Source organism: Ostrea edulis, chromosome 6 (assembly GCF_947568905.1).
Source record: "Ostrea edulis chromosome 6, xbOstEdul1.1, whole genome shotgun sequence".
Lineage (NCBI taxonomy): Eukaryota > Metazoa > Mollusca > Bivalvia > Ostreida > Ostreidae > Ostrea > Ostrea edulis.
Window position 1 is genome coordinate 37,301,934 of NC_079169.1, and position 24,079 is coordinate 37,326,012.

Genomic DNA, 24,079 nt, shown 5'->3' on the forward strand with positions numbered 1-24,079 from the left:
TTGGTCGATTACATTTTCAAAATATGGTATTTGGTAAGACAGAGCCGTTCAGACTGGAATAGTGAAAGCAATGCGATCGTGGAGGAAGTTAATAGTATTTACTATAAACTGATTTAAACAAATCACAGGATCACGATTCAGTACAACATTCCCTGAAGCTCCTTTGAATATGGCAGTCCTGGTGACAGAAACAGACAGGAAATCAACCCCAGCAATCTGAATTCTTTATTTCAACATAAATATCTTGTAAAAAGTTGCACAATCAATGTGTGACAAACTGGAAGCAATTCGTCACGTTCAATATGCAGCTGCTTCTAACTAGGTCACACAGAGAACACAATACTCGCTCCTTATTTTCCTAAACTCTGATTACGGACAATATGACGTTAACGCAAAATAATAAATTATATACATGTATTATGACATTTATTCCTAATTTGGCAAGACTAGTACAAGCTGTTTTCATATACATCGGAGACAGTTATAAACAAATGGTTGGTAAAAACGAAAACATTTAGTTACGAAAATTTCAAATCGAACACGTGCAATTTAGAGGTTATGTACTTGGCAACAGTACATAAAGTATATCCGATGAAATGATAGACGAAATAGATAAATAAGAATTAATGAAGGGTTGTGATGCAGGGACTCCGGATAAGGTATGTCTTCAAAGCCAAAAACCATCTACACCAACACGCAAACGTTTAGCACAATTCATATCTACAGGTACAGAACAGACAACGAAGAAAACAAACACAAAAAGGCCAAATTTGTACATGCATACAAAATCAAATTAACAATAAAGAATTAATGACTGTAATTAAACAAGACCACAATTTCATAGGCATGAAAATCATACATCAACCCAAGGATCGATCACAATTTACAAGTCTGCGCTCAAGTTATCGCGGAACGCTTGTACTGGAGAAACTGTACCTTAACGTAAAAGGTTTCGGGTACGAGATCCAAGCAGTTTGCGATATTGGGGTGGATGCATAATGTGCCAATGAGGTCGATGTCAACAAGTTTAACAAAAATCCATGAAACAAAATAACAAATGAAAACAAAGCACTTAATCAAAATATGGACAAACATTTCAACGCTATTCTATTAATACTATGAACGTTCATTGCACAAACTTGTAGGTGAATAGTGTATATATAATAAAGAATTTAAAGCTGTCATATATCTTGTGTTTATTCTACTTCTCGAACATTTGATGGAAGAATGTCGTACAAGAATAAGAATATGAAGAAAAAATGAATAGATAAATGCTCAGCTTGAAACTAGTGCACGGAATCTTGAGTTTGAATAATTTGTAACTGATGAGAGATTATTTGTTGTTCTCTGACAGGCTAAGGCACATTATTGATACCGAGCTTCGACTGGCAGCGTTTGTCTGCAGATCTTTGTTTTTTGTGTGTGATTTTAATGGAATCTCCCGATCTAACCTGCCTATCTATAGAGAACAGCCATCAGATGAAGCGATATACTGCGGTAGACGAGTCTATCTCATGTCCTCAACTGCTAGTCTTTTCCTGAATCTCGTCTACTTCCGTCTTCTCAAGCAGAGGCGACTTTTCTAGATCATCTGTTTCCTTGACGCTTGCAGCTTCCTCAAATAACTCCGAATTCTCCGTTGTGTCTCGATCACTTAGCACGGGACTAGATTCTGAGACGTAATCGTTGGATGTGACGTCACCGTTCTGTTTGACAGATCCGTTGGGGATGGATGCGAAACTGGAGTACTTCTCGTCGGAGTCTTCCAGAAGTTTGTCCCCTTCCTTCGGTTCCAAATCTTCGTCAGTATCGTCAATGAACTTGATTACGTTCAATTGTTCATCTACAAATTAAAACTCAAAACCTATAATTCCCTGTATACAGCCTAGTATGCATGTCTTTGGGGGGGGGGGGGGGGGGGGGGGGGGGGGGGGGGGGGGGGGGTTGTCTTTATTCATTTACTTTTTGTATACATTGTTTTACATCCGTTTTAAGAATTAGATACGGCACGAGAGATGAAGTGAAAAAAATGTTGACCTATACATGGCGCTCAAGCCTACCGTGACGTCATATCTGAAAAACTCGTGACTTTTACATCTAGTACCAGGCGCTTGACGAAGGAACAGTCATTAACATGTTGAGAATTGTTATGTTTGACACGGCGGCGGGATCAAGAATCAAACCCGGAACTTCTCGACTGCGAATCGAGCGTCGTAACCACTAGGCCCCAACAACCGTGTTTCACAGCATGGGGCTCACGGCGGGTGTGACCGGTCGACAGGGGATGCTTACTCCTCTTAGGCACCTGATCTCACCTCAGATACATGTATTGCAAATTTTATATATATGTATATAAAGAGTGATCCATCTGACACATTGTACTGAGTGCATCTTGAATTCTTTCGGGCACTTAATGTTGAAAACTATAAGAATGGCGGTTACCGAAGTTTCTGACCAATATCAAAGACCTGTCCAGTTCTGGACTTTCTGACATCAGTTTGAGCAAGCTTAGAGGCACGTCCGTTTGATCACATTTCCGTCGATATCGTCCACTTATCTTTTGTGTCACAAAAGGTATGTTTCTTTGAAAAATATCATCCAAAGTACGTTTTCTCGTAATCAAATTACATTTCATGTTTTTACATTTGTTAAGCAGGGTAGATAATAACTTTGAAATTTCACTCTCTTCGATCATGTTTAAAATTTCTTACCAATCTTGGGTGAGCCCTGGTCACTTTTACGTTTGTCGGGCACGGCATACACATCTTCTGTAGAGCGCGTAGTTCCATTAGGTTTTCCGTTTTTGACCGGAGTCACCGTTGCCTTCCCGATTTCGTCATAGATCCCACCATCTTTGTTTTGGTCCAGACTAATTGGGACGCCATCCTTGACGGAACCATTCTCTATATCCTGTTGTTATGAATTAAAAGTATCCATTAAGATATGTAACGCTGCAAAGCATGGCGACACTGGTCATTGCTTTTGGAAGATTATTTTACACCAATTCTGGCTAACTGACGCAGGAATTCTCATAATTCAATTAACAATTACATTCATTATGCATCTAAGGAAACGCAAAGTCCACTCAGTACTTTCTGTTTCTCATTAGGCTGGGTTCGAAACTACGAGCACTATATACAATGCATAATAAGGACATTTTGCAAGACGGATCATTATCACACGAGATTGACATTGCGTAGGAATTTTGTTAAAAACGTATTTTCTTAACATGCAATATTTTGTCAAAAGATTTTTGATATGTTTTGCATCAGAAGAAGCACCTACACAGGTGACACGACCCTTTTAAACTAGGAGATTCTTGACAAATTTCTTCGATGACAGATTTAAAACAAGATAAGAACATCGTTATAATTTATAGGTAAAATATTCCTAATTGTAGCTATACATCATGAAATGTTAAATTTTTGTGAGTCATTGATGTGTCATTTACACAATGTTTTATATAGATCTGATTTTCTATTTGGAGATCGTGTTATGAAAAATTGTCAGATTTACCACGTAATCACGCTACGGAGCAAGGTCTGATTTTCGCTATTATTCGATTAGCCTCACTATTTTGGACGATAATTCGCTCTACTGTGGGTGTGCGATCGAAGCTTGACATTGTTAAGTGGACCTGTGAAAAGATCAACCTCTATTTATAATCAAATGATTTATTCACGATGTCAATAGCAGAGAATTAAGTAAAGCTTTGGTATTGTGAAACAGTTAAATTTTCTTCAGAGTAATAAAAATGCAGAAATAACCGTGTAAAACCGGCTTATTTTCCCAAGAAGGTCTCTCTATAGTAAGCTTTAAGTTTAGCGTATAATAAGGAATTCTAGGTAATCCGTATCAATAAATTTTGTCATTAATAGTCTGACTGTTATGTATCAACTTTTAATGAATCGTTTACATCACAATTAACAATACGTTATTCCCCTGCCCTATTGGTGAAAAAACTTATTCAACGTAATATTTTTACCGATATTAAACCATTCGTCATTGGTAAACTGATTTGTGATGAATCCCCCCATCCCCCGATACAACCACACTGGACTGTTAATTCACAATCATCCGTCTTGTTTCAGCTTATCACAGATAAAATATTTTCAAAAGAGTTATCTTCCCATTTTTATATACCTAAAATTTAAATAGATATTTCCCTTTTTTGAATTTATTAAATAGATAGTTTATGTACCTTTTTATAATTTTATATGGCAATACAGATATTTTCATGTTTCAATTGACAGACTAGTATTTCTATATGGAATGTAATTATTCCTCGGATTTATTTAATAATTTCAGCGAATAGATCTCTAGGTCCACCATTTTCTATGAGGATTCCCTTCAAGAAAGTATCAGGAGCTTCTGTGCTCAAGTTTTGCACTGATTCCGTGGGGGATTCGGGTTAGAGTTGGTTTTCAGTACCCCTTGCTTGTCATAAGAGGCGACAAAATGGGGCGGTCCTTCGGATGAGACCACAAAACAGAGGTCCCGTGTCACAGCAGGTGTGGCACGATAAAGATCCCTCCCTGTTCCAAGGCCGTAAGCGCCGAGCATAGGCCTAAATTTTGCAGCCCTTCATCGGCAATGTTGACGTCATCATATGAGTGAAAAATTCTCACGTGTCCCACATAAACAATATTTAATCAATCAATCAATCTAGTTTCGCACTGATGGAAACTATTTTGGGTTAATCGTTCATCGGATACCCAAGTCCATTCACTAAATAGATAATCCGGCTCATGGTGAGTGGTTTAACGAGGAGCGTCAAAAACAATCTTGTCCATAATAACTTTGACACCATTTCCTGACGATCAAGGATGATGTCACCAATGATATCGGTGATTTTCGGATTTTAGGGTCTCGGTTTTCAGTTCTATCGTGCCTGTTTCTGTTGTACTTACATTTTTGACCATGAATGAACCAGATCGTTTCTTTCTGCAGTATCTGCTTACGAGGAATCCGACGACAAAGAAGATGATAGCGGCGACGATCGCAATTGCAATGACGATTCCCACCTTTATTCCATCTTCTTCATCCTGTGAGAATTCACCATAAAATAAAATGTTGTGGAGAAGATTAACAATAATTGATTGTGTGGAGGCAATACAATGCTGTCTGTATGGTACCAGTTTTGTGTCAAACTGAGTGTTACATGTACATCAGAATATTTTTGTAGTTCTTTGATTTCTAACTGACAATTATTTTAAATTAGCAGTTAGTTCTGCTATTCTCATGGAAATATTGTTTAAACCTGAGCACGTATTAATAGGGTGTGTCGACCTTACCATTTTATGAGAGCCGAGGGCACCTGTTTGCAAAGCCGATTCTTCTTCAGTCTCTTGTTCAGGTAGAATATGATCTAAACATACAAATTAATTTCTACAGTTTTTTCCTTGATGGAAAACAGAACATTTCATGATTTGCCATTTTAATCTCCATTAATTCTAGTGCAAGAATAAATCAAACAGTGTACAAACATCAACGTGATATTAAACAGACAAAAATTTCATAATACACAATTCCCTAAATATAGTTTCTTTCTATTATCATACCTCAGAAGTCACAACTTTACGTTAGCTACTCCGTTAGGCTGGAACCTCAATGCCAAAACAAATTCGAAAAACACCCTGTTTTATCTTGTTCTTAAGTTACGGTATCATTTTCAAGATTTACAGAAATATTGGGGTTGGTCTCAAAAATTGACGTTTTTCCAAGAATTTTCAATATTTTGCACGATTTTAAGCTTTAGACATAATAGACTTCTGATTAAACAGAGATATAGGGAAATGAATTTTGATTTATTAATGACGTATTGATGGCGCATTATAGCTTTATTGAGTTTTTAAGATTCTGATCAAACGATTCGGGATGTTTGAATTAACTATTCAAAACAAACATGTTCTGGAAGACCTCTAGTGTTAATATCAGGAAATACACATTGGAAGACTTCTCGATAACATTCCAGAACTGTCTCTTATCTTTTTAATGCTCTTTCAGAATAAGTTAACGGTAGGGGGTCGTTTCAGCATCAGCAATCACGTGACAGTTTAGCGGGGAAATTAAACCACCTAAAATTATAAACATTTTTTCGACGCAGTGACGTCTAAAAATCATAGTAAGACCGAAGATATTTCTTCTGCAGCAAATGAACAAAACACGTAGTTATGCACCTATCTAGTATACCAGTTCATAACATGATAAACATGATACTAAATACGCCGGTACACCAACCTGTTACATTATATATACCGATACACCCACTTGTTATACCAAATATACCGGTACACCAAACTGTTACACTAAATATACCGATACACCAATCTGTTATACCAAATATACCGTTACACCAACCTGTTACACTAAATATACCGATACACCCACTTGTTATACCAAATATACCGGTACACCAACCTGTTACACTAAATATACCGATACACCAACCTGTTATACCAAATATACCGGTACACCAACCTGTTACACTAAATATACCGGTACACCAACCTGTTACGCTAAATATACCGGTACACCAACCTGTTACACTAAATATACCGGTACACCAACCTGTTATACCAAATATACCGGTATACCAACCTGTTATACCAAATATACCGGTACACCAACCTGTTACATTATATATACCAATACACCAACCTGTTAAACTAAATATGCCGGTACACCAACCTGTTATACCAAATATACCGGTATACCAACCTGTTATACCAAATATACCGGTACACCAACCTGTTACATTATATATACCAATACACCAACCTGTTAAACTAAATATGCCGGTACACCAACCTGTTATACCAAATATACCGGTACACCAACCTGTTACATTATATATATCGATACACCAACCTGTTACACTAAATATACCGATACACCCACCTGTTATACCAAATATACCGGTACACCAACCTGTTACACTAAATATACCGATACACCAACCTGTTATACCAAATATACCGGTACACCAACCTGTTACACTAAATATACCGATACACCCACCTGTTATACCAAATATACCGGTACACCAACCTGTTACACTAAATATACCGATACACCCACCTGTTATACCAAATATACCGGTACACCAACCTGTTACACTAAATATACCGATACACCAACCTGTTATACCAAATATACCGGTACACCAACCTGTTACACTAAATATACCGATACACCAACCTGTTATACTAAATATACCGGTACACCAACCTGTTATACCAAATATACCGATACACCAACCTGTTATACTAAATATACCGGTACACCAACCTGTTATACCAAATATACCGTTACACCAACCTGTTACACTAAATATACCGGTATACCAACCTGTTATACCAAATATACCGATACACCAACCTGTTATACTAAATATACCGGTACACCAACCTGTTATACCAAATATACCGATACACCAACCTGTTACACTAAATATACCGGTACACCAACCTGTTATACCAAATATACCGGTACACCAACCTGTTATACTAAATATCCCGGTACACCAACCTGTTATACCAAATATACCGGTACACCAACCTGTTACATTATATATACCAATACACCAACCTGTTAAACTAAATATGCCGGTACACCAACCTGTTATACCAAATATACCGGTACACCAACCTGTTATACTAAATATACCGGTACACCAACCTGTTATACCAAATATACCGGTACACCAACCTGTTATACCAAATATACCGGTACACCAACCTGTTATACTAAATATACCGGTACACCAACCTGTTATACCAAATATACCGGTACACCAACCTGTTATACCAAATATACCGGTACACCAACCTGTTATAGTGTAAGTGTCCTCTTCTTGTTCCTCTTGTTCCTCGATGCCAATGATTATTTCGTCTTCCCCATGGTCCAACTCTTCCGTTTTGACTGTCGATGTTCTAGATTTTGGATTTTGTGTTGTTGTTCTTAAGTCTACAACCTTTACTGTTTTCCCTCTTAAATCAATGATGACTCTGCCGTCTCCGTCTGTGCTGTAGCCTGTGGACTCGGTGGTTGTTTGGATATCAACTGTTGTTGTTGTTGTTGTTTCGGCTATTTTTGTTGTTGTTGTTGATGGACGTTTAGTTGTAGGTTGAGGTGAGCTAGTTGTTGGTTCAGGAGTTACCGCTACTGTCTGAGTTGTAAGAACAATTGCTGAACTTGGCTTAAGTGTTGATGAAGTGGTTGAACTCTGTTCGGGTATGGATGTTGTGGTTGAACTTGGTTCGAGTGTTGTGGATGTAGTTTTGATAGACGTAATGTTAAATGTTTCTGGCGTTGGCGTAGTAGGTTCCATTGGTACAGCGGTGGACTGTTTTGTTGTTAATATCGATTCTGTAGATGTGAATGTAAGATTGAGATCCATGGAGGACGATTCTAGCTCCTCTTCAGGTGACACATTGATAGCAAATCCTCCACTTCCCTCCGTATCCAGCGTCTCGTTCTGGGCCTGGGAGGCATTGGTGACACGACTTGACTCATGGGTCACAATGACGTCCTCAATTACAGTGGGTTTTACTGTACCATGGTCCACAATCAGTTCACCATCTCCCGAACCCAACTCGAGCGAATCCTCCGAAGTAAAAGAGTTCTCTACTGCTTGGTCATGTTGCATCCCTTTACTCGTTTTAACACAATGCGTCCTATAACTGCTTAACTCACTATAGTCTTTCAGATCACACGAACCACATACTGTATCGTGTCTAAATGTACATGATTTTAAGACAAAGAAGCCTTCCCTGCATGTGGAACAGGAGTAACATAGTTCACGTGTGTTTGATTCGGGGGTATATGTGTCCGTTGAGCACTGAGCACATATAGTATCGTGTAATTCGTTACAAGTTCTTTTAGCATAATGTCCTGCTTTACATTGACGACAATCACTACGACGGCCCCGAACCTGCAAAATAAATAAATAAATAAAAGATAAATAGACAAGAGGCCCATGGGCCACATCGCTCAGCTAAGTCACCTTTGTCCATATCAGAAGAATTTCCATATATATTTGCATGTAAAACCGTAGTCCCTATTATGGCCCCAACCTACCCCTGGAGGCCATGTTTTTGCAAACTTGAATCTACACTACGTCAGAAAGCTTTTATGTACTTCTTTGGCCCAATGGTTCTTGAGAAGATTTTTAAAGATTTTTCCTATATATTTGTATGTAAAACTTTGATCCCCTATTGTGGCCCCATCCGACACCCGGGGACCATGATTTTAACAAAACTGAATCTGCACTATATCAGAAAGCTTTCATATAAATCTCAGCTTCTCTGGCTCAGTGGTTCTTGAGAAGAAGATTTTTAAAGATTTTTCCTATATATTTGTATGTAAAACTTTGATTCCCCCTTGTGGCCCCATTCGACCCCTGGGGGCCATGATTTTAACAATTTAGAATCTGCACTACCTAATAAAGCTTGTCTATAAATCTCAGCTTTTCTGGCTCAGTGGTTCTTGAGAAGAAGATTTTTTAATGACCCTACTCTATTTTTACCTTTTCTTGATTATCTCCCCTTGGAAGGTGGCCTGGCCCTTTATTTTAACAATTTGGAATTCCCTTTACCTAAGGATGCTTTATGCCAACTTTGGTTGAAATTGGCCCAGTGGTTTTTGAGAAGAAGTAAAAAAAATGAAAAGTTTACAGACGGACGGACGCCGGAATACGGGTGATCAGAAAAGCTCACTTGAGCTTTTAGCTCAGGTGAGCTAATAAACAAATAAATAAATAGATAAATAAATAAATGAATAGATAAATAAATAGACACGTATGTAGACCCCCCATATGGCTCCCTGCAACGACTTCTTATTTTCGTGAAACAAAGTTTACTTTAGATTGATAAAGGGTGTATCTACAATTTAATTTTATTGTAAATGATGTTTATAGTAATTGATGGTAATCCTGAGATCGCATGACGTCACAATTTTTTGTACTCTTCCGGGATTTTTGAATTATTATTATTTTTTTTTTTTTTACTTTTGTTTGATTTTAAATGGCGAATAGATTGACATGTATAAATTGATACTACTCATTTATAGAATCATAAACTTTGTTCATGAAGTTGCTTAATGTATTCAAATACTTTAAAAACTGACGGAAAAATCAAACAATAAATTGTTTCAATGGCGCGAATATGATGTTGACTATATTCAGTATAATGATGATTTTGCTACAAGTTTCAAAATAATGAATATGCACATGCGTTTTAGATTTCACTTCAATGTTCTTATATTGAGGGATCATACGTGCATTAGGTCTGAATCATGAGTAGTCATTTGACAACTGGTGCACATGTTAAACTTGTAACGGACATTTCTCTGAGTTATGAAATCCCCCTGGGGGTGGATTTCTCACAATGAAGCCATGCCTAACAGCATGATAAGTAACTCGATATTAGTGAGTGAAGTCAATGAAGGTTTAAATTTTTACAAATTTTTTATGGGGGCGATTTTTCAGTGATTTGATTTTCATCATGAATATTCTAGCAATTGATAAGCATGATGTTTCTTACAAATTTCAATATATCACCAAGGCCACTAAAAAGAATGAATGCCAGCTTTAACTCGGCCTACGTTCTGTTAGATTAAAATGATAAAGACTTGTAATCATTAAATTGTGTCTACCCGTGTGTGTTTACCTGTTGGTGACCGGGAAACCAACGACTATTCAACATGCACTGTGCACCCTAACTAGGTTTAAAGAAGACGTCATTGCCCAAACTCAAATAATACACTACTGAGTATTTAGCATGTGATCTTTGATCAAAAGGACATCGATTGTCAAGTGTCTTCTTGTATTCTATAATCCGAACACTGCCAGACATAAAGTATTAATTTCTTACAAATTGGGAGGCTTTCTTTTTCAAAATTGCGTAAGAAGAATAAAGATTAGGGATAGGTTCAGCTTTCGTTAACAAACACAAAAGTCGAGATAAGAAACTTCATGCAGTTATATTTGTCCAAGTTCAATGAATGAAGAGAACATGTACATTTGCTTTAGACGCAGTTAAGTATTTTGAAATACAATACCACCGCACACCAAGAGTCCATGAATTATCTGAGGGTCTATTTCCGCTGAACCCAATACCTACTGGGAAAATGGAATTCTTACAGCGTTTGAAAATTACAATATGAGCAATGATTCTATAATCTGTATCCTCGGAAAATGTACAGGTACTGTTATAGGTGACGCCCACTGAATTTATAGGTGAATAAATCTATTTTATACAACTCCCAAATCCGAGTTCAGAATTTTTTGTTTAACCCGGAAATGCATATCCTTTATAAATCAGGATTTCCAGAAATTAGACGTAAAAAAAAACCAAACGACAGCATGAATGTGCTACGTGTGTATATTCCATACAACAAAGTAGTTAGATATCTTTTCCTGCTGTTTCGTAGTATTTTATTTTTCAATGAGAACCAGTGACCTTTAACTTTGATACAAAAGCCTATACTCAATAAAACAAATTGCATCACAAAATATCTGGAATTGATAAGAGAGGGAGGAAGAATAGGGGTAGAATTCTAACTACCCCTGCATGTTTCTATCACTTCCATATACCTCCATAATACATGTACATGTACATAATATCAACTGGGCATGGAAAAACTGTAACAAAACACACACACACACCCCAAAAAACCTGTAGGATAGTGTAAGTACAAATGTATGCAGAAACATACAATTCGTACAAAATCGTACAAAGTCTCTAAGGATGAGAACGAGGCTACCTCACAACGAGTACAAGCAGTATGCATTTATGGCTCATTTCTTTACACGCTGCGTGTGTCGGAAACCTTTTAAATTGCAAGGTTTCTCTTTGTCCAGGAAAATCTTTGGCAGTGGAAAATTGATTGATTGGCAACCATTTGCTTCATGAATCAATAATAAAAAAAAAAGGTGTCAACGAGAACCAAACCCTTTCTTCTGCAGCAAATGAAACGATAAAAGCATTTTTATATCTGTTGTTTTAATAACTAGTTTTATTGTCATTACTCACGGTTGAGAAAGCTTCAGAATCTGTTAAACCTTATTCAACCTTCTGTCTCTACTGATCAGCTGTTCTATAGCATTCAATATTGATAAACACTCTTCTCTTCTTTGTTTACCTTAGCGTCTTAATAAAAACATTATCCCAGGCCAGGCTCTAGAAATGTTAAGTTTACTTTAATCTGTCCAGCTGGGAATTTCTTTAAAATAGTTCAGAAAGTGCATAAAAATGAAAAGGAAGCACACTCGACGCAAAAGCTTGTCTGCTTTTTGTCCATCAGACCAAATTTTATATACCATCGGCTACTCGTAGCCAATTACTCGAAAATCAACCCGAAACAGCTAGTGAAGGGTGTGTTCGAATCAGCTTTCCCGAATTTGTTTATATTGTCTGTTACTACGATGTCATAAACAGTTTAGAAGTTTTGTCTGAAGCCGCTGATCAGAATTTGCTGAGTAGTAAATATTTTCATATGAACTTTGCTGTCAGTATATAACACCGAATAACGTTCCATTATTTGTAATAAAATGTAGGTACCTGGTGTAAGAGTTGACTGGAGACATCATTTAATGTGGTTATGCAGCATTACAGGAAAACGTATATAGGATAAATTAGTGAATCAATGTCATTACTACTGTTTAAAGCCATCTCATTTGATAATGTCTTATTACAATTCAGAACACTACTACAATAGAAAGGTAATGCATGGTGCTATGTTTGGGTATACAATCAATTTTAAAATTGATCATTAACTTTTCGGATGAAAAACAAAAATCTACTATCCCAACGTCTCTTACATTCTTATTTCTTCACTTGACATGTATTGGAGTCATTGGTCTGTTTAAAATATTTACGTTCTATCGGTAGACAGTAAGTTTTGTTAATCTTGAATCTCTTTTAGTTATGCTTTTCGTGAATATAACATCTTTTCCCCCCCTTTTTCTTTTTGTTCAACTAAATTAATGCCGCGTCGTCGACACGTTTAATGTGATGAATACCCGTCATCAGCACCAGCTGTCGATAATGGAAGATGGGAATCAAACAAAAAATATTTAATCTTGTTCCGTCATAACAGCAATAAATGTGTCTTTTTAAAAGAAAACATTTTCAGGTAACCCACGTTCTCCACGGGATTCTAGGCCGGAAGGTGACACCATATTGACAACTCAAAATGAAAAGCACTATCTCTGTTTAGGCGATGTTCAATCATCTTCATGCTTAACTGACAACTCTATTTGAGCGGTCTGTGGATTTAAAACAGTCTAGTGGAAATTTCTTACGACAAGTGGGCTACATTTATTACTTTCGTGTTTTTCCTGTCCAAGACAAGAGCGTCGGTAAAAACAGAATGTCAACGGAGCCCCGCGTCTTGCCAGACAATTGATTTGTCAATCATTACAATGAAAATACAAAACTTTATATTCAGACCATCAATGTAATGCAAATTTTCACCACGAATATTTTATCAGGACCTCAAAAAGAATTTCAGAGAAGCTTCAATCCGGGAAGACAACTCGCGCCATTTTGACGAATTCTTGCATGTCAATGGCGTTTTGTCTGTTTTACGTCCCTTCGAGATTTTTTCACTCATTCTGAGAAACCACCAGCTGTAGGTGAAGAACCACAAATCCAGACGCTCAGCCCGAACCACTGAGCTACCGCGGCCGGAGTGTGTGTGATGTACAATTTACACAGATTTCATAGTACACTATCGTCTGATATAAGACTGATAAATGTGCTATATAACTGTAGCGAATTCGTTGCAGATTATGTAACAAATTACAAAACCCTTAGCTGTCATTGACGTTAAGCTACTGAAATATTCATGTATTATGTGACAAAAATTTCCTCGTAACATCTCCAGACATTAAATATTCATACTGCACGTGTCATGTCAACAAAGAACAAGTTAGTTGACATTCTGAGTACTGGGGACAGATTTCCTCTTTCAACATACGGAAGCTGTGTTTTGCTATAAATGACGCCGTTGAAGCAACGCGAAGACATACATCCCTCACTATGAAAAAGTGCATTGTTTTTAAAAATGATTGCTACAGTTCGAGGGAGAGAAAAAAAAATGCTTCAATCAAGTATACACTTGCTTTATTTCTTGAGTATCGGACATCTAGATATATAAAACTATAGCATTCAATGTAATCACGCCATCATATGTTTAAGTGCATCACTTGATGGGTATCTGTTTTATTTCAACAAACCCTTTACTGACAGTAAACTCCGAGTGGATTCTAGAGATGGTCACAGACGAAGCATTGGGCTTCCAGTGGTATTATCGTTAGTGAATTAGACTATAATGTAATGGAATTAAAACAGCGTCATGGTTGGTGAATGTGAATGGACTATCTACATCTCCTTTCATAGAAACTGTAATACCATGACTGTACTACCTAACTAATAGAACACCGAGGTACTGAAACAGATGACAACCAAACATTTTCAGAGAAATGTTACCTAAACTGTGTCATTCTCGTATGATTTTGTATACTCTAAAAGTCATTGTATAGGTTCTATGGAGTTGAACCGTGTGGCAATCTGTTATTTGATAAATTAAATGAACTAAATTACGTTAATTCAATAAAAAGGCATTATCTGTTGAAGTTCAGTCGAGGTGTCGAGCTGCACAGACGCGATATAATTTGCCTCATTATACTCATCTCCGTACGAGTTAATTTGTGTCTCCTCGATTTCCGACTGTCTGCTATCCCCAGGAATCTTTGTTACATTGTCCAATTTTTTTGTACAATACAATGCCAGAGTAATTCCATTGTAGATGTCTGGATCTTTTTTAAACATGCAGGCGTGCTCTTTCACAGCTCAAGTATTTCATCGAATTCAAGCAAGACCCAGTTTTCCATAGAATAGATTAATGTTTCAGTATTGCTGATTGCGTAGCAATTTCCTATGGACAACATCGTACAATTAGCTACCTTTGGTTAAAGTTAATGAGAACTGACATTTCAAAGTCAGAATTTTCTCTGTGTAACTATGGCTTGATTAACTGTTCCTTCACAAACAAGAGGAAATTCATAATTCACCCTTTGATATGATCAAGGGTATTGAAAGCATGAAAAAGTCAAGGTCTAATCGAAAATGAAGTTTATTTGTTAGTAGCTAATAACATATTATGGGGTAGACCTCCAACATTGCGTGTGACATAGTATTCATCGATTTTCGTATCAATTCATTCAAGTGAACAAGTGCATGACACAAGCATGGGGCCACGACTATAGTACTTCCTGAATATAAAAAAGGTTGGCAAACAAGTGTCACGTCGTAGCTGTGTCCTCCTCGATTAAATCTCGAAATGAATACCTCTTCATTTATTAATTCATTTACAATTTGACCGGACTTTTAGAATACCTAAAATGAAATTTCCTTGTACATGTATTTCTTACTATCAAAATGAGCTCATTTCCGTTTGGATTAAAATACCGACAGTATTAGTGTAAACTGTCGAGAACGGAGATCTAGGTGCCCTGCATGATTAGTGTGTGACATGGAGGACAGCATTGTGTGTCTTGTTTCACAGAGAATACTACACTATATACATATAATTGGCGTCATTAACATCTGTATATTAGAAGAGGTATCGTACTCGTTCTTACTCAAAATGCGTGGAAATAATTAACCACGTTTTATTGAGTTTCAGTTGAAATCTCAGAATTCCTTATATTTGGTAAATTTAAGGACCAAACTTTTTCCATTATCATACTTTGTGAATGAGCAATACCACAATTGTCCATGGAATTGTTTAATGAAAGAAACATTATTTCGACACAAATGTGGACATTACGCCCTAACACCTTTTTTCCGTGAGGGCTTTTGAGTTTTAGTTAAATTCAAACTCTCTTTTATTGACCATTAAATCGCGATTTGGTCAGGTCATTGTTTGTTCCGTCACAATGGGCCGTTAACGGTGAATTTTGTCACGTGGCAACCTTACGAAGGAAGCAAGTGACAATGTGACCCCTGATTTTGCGGTTACGTTCACGTCTTATTAATTATACGTTTGGTGTTTCAATTAACATTTTGTGCTTGTCACAGCGAATTTAAGGACACTGTGCCCCGACAAACAACCGCCCTACAACTATTAGGTTGTACACGAACGAAGATCACTTTGAAGTTGTAGGGCAATCTCTAATTCATCTAACAAAATGTCCTCATTGATAGGGCAGTCAACATTCCCCTGGTAATCAGCATTTGACTTTTTTTTCATGTCAAGAGATTTGTATAATGCCCACAACATAAATGCGAAACATGGCACCGTGAAATTATATAAGGTAATCAAGATGAAATAATTAAGGAATGTGCGATGTACACACGTACCAAGGAGCGGTCTAACTTTCACCTGGACAAAACCGGCTGTACGATGAATATTCATATTTGAGATATTGGTCATTTAGCTTCTGGAAATTTTTTGTCACATCAGATACAATCGTGCTGGAAGCCATTAGTTTGACGTTTCACAATGACAACACCACACTTCCGATACTATACATGTAGATTTGAAAACCTCAAAGGAGTGATGTGTATTTGCAGTCTTGCTGAAATGTAGTGATTTTAACTAAACGTATTATGAGTTCCAAAATTATCTGATCGATTCTCTATACAAAATTTTGTTTGGACGTCAATTTCGAACAACAAGAAACCTTTTGTTATTGTTCTTTTTTTTTTTAAGTTCCATTAAAGTTGACGCAATGAACGTCAATCATAATTTGTGGTCCCAGGACCAGGTCATAGTTATATCTAGGTCAATATCCTAAGTGCAGTGTTCACAAGTTTTCTGTGTCACCAGGTCTAGAAAGCCAAATCAGCCATTTACATTCAGCATATATACTTCTTTATAAAACCAATCTCTTTCCAAAGAAAGCGTTGTATCTACACCTTGTTCTAGTGTTGAAATACAATCCTTAAGTTTTAAAATTATATAAGACGTTAAATCGACCAAAATCGGATTTAAGCGATAAGACGTACAAAACTATGAAGGTATACTATTAATTTCAGGTGTGCCAAATTCTTTGATACAGACGAGTAAATCTTATATCAAATAATTGATTGAATGTTGATAGAGTACAAAGTCGTCTAAGCGAAACTTGTCGGAACGACCCAGCGTCTGGGTGTATTGTTATAACATTAGACTTGTGTTGCATGAGAAATAAATGTCTGTACAAACAATGTGTTTGTTGATATTAGTCAAACAAACTAAAACGTTTGCGTACTGGTAGAGCATTGAAAATTCTTTGCATACGGAATACCCACTTCCGGCTCAACTAGATCTGAATTTTTTTCTTTGTGGGATGAGCAACGATATGCTTCACTTGACCACATAGGAAAGTAATCAAGGATCTTTCAAGAGTCTGTATCTGTCATATATCTTGAATGACCTTAGTCAATCTAATGCCGTGACGACCATTTTGCAATTAGGATCGAAACCATTTCTCTAGAACCACAAGGGGAAAATTTGCATGAAATGCAGTTATTTGAGAAGCAGCCGTCCTGTGGATTTGTCAAAGCTAATCAAAATCCACGACAGCTATGTCAAAATTCAAATAACTTCAAAACATAGCAACATTTTGACAGTACCACTAGAGGAATAAGGTGGCTGGCGATGCAACCGTCTTGAAGAAGAAATCGGTTTCGTCTCGACCAGTTCCCCCAAAAGTTACAACACTTCTTCAAAAGCCATCTCAAGTACATTTGGGTCACGTAAAGTTATTGGGAATACATCATTCTAGAGATTATAATGTAATTGTTTACAAACGTCGGCGATAGACGGAGACCATCGACCAGGTGAGCTAAAACTTTGGTCGATTGAATGTCCACAACATTGCTATACCTTACATTGTTATTGAAATGTAGAAAGAACTACCACAAGAGAGGCAAAAAATGTCTCGCCATCTAAAACAAGCAGATAATCTTATCTTGATTAAAACCTTCGAATTAGGAGTAGTTACAACAGTCTTTAATGCTTGTTTGTTTATAACTTCTACCTATATCTAAAATGAATAACATTTATACAAATCACGTGACAAGGGTGACATTACAACTCCACTATTTACCCTCCGAACAAAAAAATCCACCCCCTGTAAAATTTCAAACAGAAATATCTCTGGAAAGTTTGTACTGGACCATCCTTAAAGAAGGGCATTAAATAGGATTTTATGTACCGGTATGTCATTGTCGGTCATGTTTGGTTTATACGGTAAAAGCCTATTACATTAATCACACTGCACAGAACTTTATGCATTCATGCAGCGGTAAAACCAAGATGGCTATAGCTAGGACCATCCCATATTCCAAAATTGGAGACGACTTCGGTAAACTTTTAAGACTAAAATTATATATCAAATAATGTCATTGTAGAAGTCACGTGACGATGTAGATGAAGTGTGTTTATCTGTTGTCATCGCAAACAACAGTACATTTAACCTGTGTATGTAATGAAGAAGATCAAAAGATAAAACCATTGATGATATGTAGGTCACAAAACGAAACCTCAGTGTTAATTTTGACTGATTTCATTGATATTTTTTAAGACGTTTATGAGTCATTGAAGAAAATAGGCCATGTTGAGAAAAGTCTTTCAATAGGGAAATCAGGCCCGAATCCTGCCTCTAATATCCCCGTCTATTTACTCGGTGTTGGAGAGCTCAAGAAAATTTATCCTACTATCGCGCACACACTTTCAATATGGAAGAATACAACATGCAATTAAAGTTAGAGTAATCAATAACGTTTACAATAAATAGTTTATAAAGTCGCAATCACCAAACTCTCGGATTAGGAGTAGTTACAACAGTCTCTAATGCTCGTCTTTCTTCATAGCTATTCCTTTAACAGATCCTCTGGAGAAAGCGTGCCCAGAGACAATATGACCTTGAAAGCTTCTGCTCCAGACTCCCCTCGACGTTTCTCGACTTTGATCGACAGCTTTATCAAATTTTCGTTATCATTATACGACATGAAATCTGTCAAGATGTGCGACCTTACAGTTCATAAATCAATCTGTCACCCAAGAACGCAATGTTCAGAGGACATTGCGGTGGCTAACGGTGGCTAAAAATTGCTCCAAAGTCCGTCCCAAGCCCTGACCGTAACCTGATTGCGATTCAGAACCAGACTATTTCCTTGTCTTGGTCTGTCTCGTTGTATTCGACTACTCACTGTCCACTAGCCACATGACAGTTTTACTCTGAGAAGAAAGGGTCCATATATACATGCAGTCTACGCTACTTTTGAGATGTGACAGAATTATGACAGTGGTCGTACCCCTCATATCTGGCCATGTGACCTCAGCTTAGACAATCGACAACCCTACGTTTTTACCCTAATTCTCATTATTTCTCACCCTTGCTGTGAATGTTAGTGTGTCAGATGTCAACATGGCAAATTCGTGCATGTTTGGTCCCCACGGTTTTATCAGCTGATAAAACATTCTCATCAAACAAAACCTCCGTTTGTTCAAGGATTTATATCCAAAGTACGTTTTAATAATATCTCTCAATGAAATAAAATCCAGCCGAATGAAACCAATAAATGATGTGGATTTACAACAATGGAGCCGATCCTCTATGCGGACTTACAAAAAACCCCGCTAATTGGAGAACGCATTATGTTTTCATTATAATTTCATTAATTTCCAACAAAGAGACAGTGTCATTAGGTTTTTTTTTTTTTTTTTTTTTAAAGTTTTCTCGTCTATTTTAGGACACATTGTAGTAATACCTTTATTACTCCTGTTTTGGTTAGTTTCCGAGACTCAAACTGCACGACATTACAGACAGTTGTAAACAGAAGATACAAAAACTCGAAGATGTTAAAATGTAATGGGTTTGTAGGGGGGTGGTTCTTCCTACACACACTGCACAACAATGCGAGAATCTGCATGTTAAGCACTTCCAGTGACAGGGTATTGCATACGTGACTTATCAAGTCGCAGAAAAGTTTGCCCCATCTGTTTTGCAGAGCTGTCCACAGGTAAATGGGAATTGCATAACTGCCAGGATACGAGTCGAGTTGTTGATAATTTATTGCAACTAGACGAGACGAAAACGGGAAAAGGTATATATTTATCAAACGCACTGAGTCATCAGACGGTGCAAACTCAAGGATAGGACCTGACATGGAAACCAGCCATGGAAATTTGTACATGCAATTGGTCTGTACGGTGAACAACTACCACCTGAACATAATAGGTCATTACGATGTTAGATAAGTTACAATCATACTGCTAGGTTATCTGATCTCGGTCTCTTCATGTTACCCTTAGGCGATTTTGTAGCATTGCATTGAACAACCACAACCGGATAAAACTTGTTTCATATATAAACTGCCTAAAGGAAACAGATGGAGATTAAGGGGCAGCTAAAATATTGTCCAACGGAGCAGAAATTAATATATGTTTCCATTTCCTTTAAAAGAAATCGTATTAAAGATGATTTTAGACCAAGCCTTCAATTGAATGCACATGCAGATGTATTTGTACTCTAGGGTGTAATCAAAACTGAAGATTCAAACTTCTCTTTTATGCAAGAGACTTTCTGGTGATTTCAAATCCCTTGTCACAGGATTCTCTGAAAATTGAATGTGATGGCCTTCCGAGTTCCCACAGATACAGTGACAGAGGAGTATGACATACTCTATGCAACCCGGGTCCCCTGTGACATAAAATTTTACAGACACAGGAAATGCCATAGTTAAAACGGAGAAAAGGAGAAAATGAAAAACGGCAGGGATCTTTTCAATGGCTTCTTAAACAAACCCGTATGGTAAATTGGTTTTAAAGATAAAACAGAAATGCCGGTCTCTTCCGTTTTCATCATCAACATTTTCAGAGCAATTATAAAATCTAGCAGTGTCCTCAATGGCAGGATTATTGAAGGTCATCCTGGTACGCGGCATGCAACATACGGCAACAAAACGCCATGTGTGATAAGCAGAGATCAGACGATGCCGCGTGCAAGTATCGTCTGCGGACCCATCATTGAACTTCCGTCAGCTCGATGATTATGCAAATTGTTTGAAAACATCACCACGTATAACCAAAATGGATATAATTAGCAGATTCTTTGATGAATATGTTTGAGTTAAACACCTATGCTATACATGTAACAGACAATAAAAATGATGTACTTTAAGGCCAACAAATTAAGACGGTTGTCGCAAACCGGAAATGCCAAAGACTGAATCCGCAGAGATGTTGCGATGCCATCCATAAATCCCGACAAAACAAGATATTTTTTCCAATTATCACGATGACTATAAAAGAAGCCGATAACATAACTTGATGCAAGCAAAGTACAGCGGTAAAGAACTCGAACGAAGACAACTGTCAGGTTCATCGACTGACTTAACAAAGAGTTGAAGGGGGTATCTTTATTTGTTAATGCATTTTGGAGATGTCGCTAAATTAGTAAGATAAATTGAGAGAGAGAGAGAGAGAGAGAGAGAGAGAGAGAGAGAGAGATCCCGTCCCATTACAATTATTACTAATTAGGTATTAACGTACACCAAACAGAATTATAAGTTATCTGACAGGTGAACATTTATGGTATTATAACGCAGTAAGAAAGAAGTGTTACATCTACGTTCATTATCATAAATAAAGAATAAATCAGCTCATAAAGCGTCAGATCACCTCTATACCACAGACAACATTTCAACTCGAGGAACCCGGAAAATGTTGTGCATGCATGTTTCATATGTATATATAGTCAGCATCGAAATACATTAAATGTCAAGCTTGTTAAAACACAATATCATTGTAACATTTCACAATTATAGATATAACATTCTGATTACCAGATCGAACACGAATTTCATATTTACGCCATGTTACATGTTAAGATCACAGGTTATCCGCGATGAAACTGTGGTTTTTGAGGTTTTAATGAACACGATAGTATCCGGAATGGTACGAAACTTTTTCAGATGTTCTATACACGTATCCATGATTAAATTTAATAGTAGATTATTATACAAAGACTTGCACTTCAAAAACCTATTACGATAGAGTTGTTTCAAAATTACTATAAATCATTAATAATTTTTCAATATTGAGAATTTTTCCAGTCCTTCACGAATTCCATGGAACAATTTTCATTTTGGAAAATAGCAAAATAAAATTATTTTACTAATTGTGATATCATAATTCACAGCAGAGATATTTTCATTAAGATATGAATTTTTGTTCTTACCTGAATGACGAAAAGGATCATCAAAGCAATATGCCACAGCTTCATTGTTAAAAAAAATTCTTGAAGGTGTCAAATCCCAGTCAATAAATAAACAAAATATTTAAAAATTAAGTCTACTGAGTAAATAAAGAGTAGGGTAGAACATGTCCCAATACTGGAATTAAAATCCCGATCTTTGAATGGATCACCCGTTCACACGCGTCCGTCAAGCCGAACTGATCGCTCCATTTGATTTGACGAGGGCTGAAAATAAAGCAACTGTCACTCATTCATAATATTTCCTCTCTGTGTAAGCTACGTCACTTTTACAAGTCTTTAGAACTTCCAGTTCACTATGCCTATTCACTGAATTAAAGTTTTTAATTTGAATAAAGACTTTCATTTAAATTAGCTATATCACCGTGTAAACTGGCTTACCACTTCACGTGGACGAACTGATTACATGAGGCGCTCTATGTAAACTTATTATTAGATCATGTGAAAACTGAGATAATTTGACGTCCTCAGAGAAGGTCGGTACTTTGGGTCAGAGCTGGGATAAAACCCTGTTTTCTCACCTTAAGCTGATAAAATAGACTTATGATTTGAAAACTTCCGACGATATAGAAATTAGGAATAACCGATATTCTCTCTATCCGTATTAATTTATTGATTACATTTTTAGGTATTTAAAAGGACGGTCATACCTTTATTTTACGTATTATTCAAATACCTTGAAATACAACATGATTAAGACATCTTCATAATCGGAGGGGTAATTCCAGGTATTTCGGGAATTTCAAAATTCTAATATAATCAAACTTGCTAAATATAGAATATGTATATATATTCGTATTAGGTTCTCTTCCGTATTACAGGAAATACAAACGGAAAGTCGATATGACCATATAAAGAACTTTAAAAACGATGTTGTGATTGGTCGAAAAAATCATCAGAGATGTAACCTTGCACCTGATAGGTTACTGACCCCGGTGATAATCGGAACCACGGTGGATCTTAATAAAGCGGAGCTTACACTGTTGAAATATGGTCGCTGATATGCTTTTTGCATGAACAAGTGCTCGAGTTTCATAAAAAATATATAAAATACCTTCTGTTTTTACTCGCGAGTGGATGGGCAATTACTGTTAAACTTTGTAACAGTAGGCCGCTGACGAGCCCAGGGATCTGGGTTCCCACGAACCACGGAGGTTATGCAAAACAACACACTGATCTTGTCAATTAAAGCTCATCACAAGCAAGCTTTCTCTTGTACTTTTTGAATGTTATATAATGTTATCTAGCTATGCCTGCAGTCGGTGCAAATTATCTCCATTCAATCCCCACAGTCATTGTTAGGTATATCGTTCTTGTGAAATATTCAAGCTGAATGTTACCATAAAATCTAGAAAATTGCGATCTTTTCATGTTCTTTCTAATAAAAGTATCATTTATGTACTTTTTTTTTTGCCTATTCAGTCTACTTCCTTGTCATTGTGTAGAAGTAAAATAAAACGATGCATTAGTATGTATAAGTTTAATGTATAAGTTTAAACATTAGAAAGTTTTTCAGATAATAAAAAATCTGACGCGCATTATTGATTGGGGCCAGACTAATGTTCTTTATGGTCTATATGTACAAGGAGCGTTAACTCGTGTCCTGATACAGCCACTCCAATAAACAGATAGTTCTGGTCATGTTCGCAGAAACATATGAACCAGACAAGTCAAAAGTTCACAACCAATGATTCCTCGATCATTAAGTCCAAGAAGTCTTGTTTGAACATTTTTGAAAAAAACCTTCTAAATTTAGATTTTTTAAGTAATAGAAAATGAAAGCTTAAATTGCAGCCCCGATAG

General features: G+C 36.8%; 1 protein-coding gene across 1 annotated transcript; it reads right to left on the bottom strand.

Annotated features, from left to right (window-relative positions):
• Window positions 1-207: 207 nt before the first annotated feature.
• LOC125682960 (serine-rich adhesin for platelets-like) lies at window positions 208-22,705 on the bottom strand. The gene is made up of 7 exons (XM_056139548.1): window positions 22,658-22,705; window positions 22,241-22,483; window positions 7,831-8,935; window positions 5,295-5,368; window positions 4,911-5,045; window positions 2,712-2,910; window positions 208-1,843 (listed from the first exon to the last, which is right to left on the bottom strand). The coding sequence occupies exons 2-7, from the start codon at window positions 22,283-22,285 to the stop codon at window positions 1,521-1,523; spliced, it is 1,881 nt and encodes a 626-aa protein (XP_055995523.1). The 5' UTR covers window positions 22,286-22,483; window positions 22,658-22,705; the 3' UTR covers window positions 208-1,520.
• Window positions 22,706-24,079: the final 1,374 nt, after the last annotated feature.

What these genes read in the sequence shown, in the direction of transcription:
- LOC125682960 (XM_056139548.1), bottom strand. Translation starts at nt 22,285, where the DNA reads ATGAAGCTGTGGCATATTGCTTTGATGATCCTTTTCGTCATTCAG. An exon ending in GTTCATTCATGGTCAAAAAT is followed by an intron (nt 2,911 to 4,910) that starts GTAAGTACAACA and finishes TCATAACAACAG; the next exon opens with GATATAGAGAATGGTTCCGT. An exon ending in CCAGGGCTCACCCAAGATTG is followed by an intron (nt 1,844 to 2,711) that starts GTAAGAAATTTT and finishes TTTAATTTGTAG; the next exon opens with ATGAACAATTGAACGTAATC.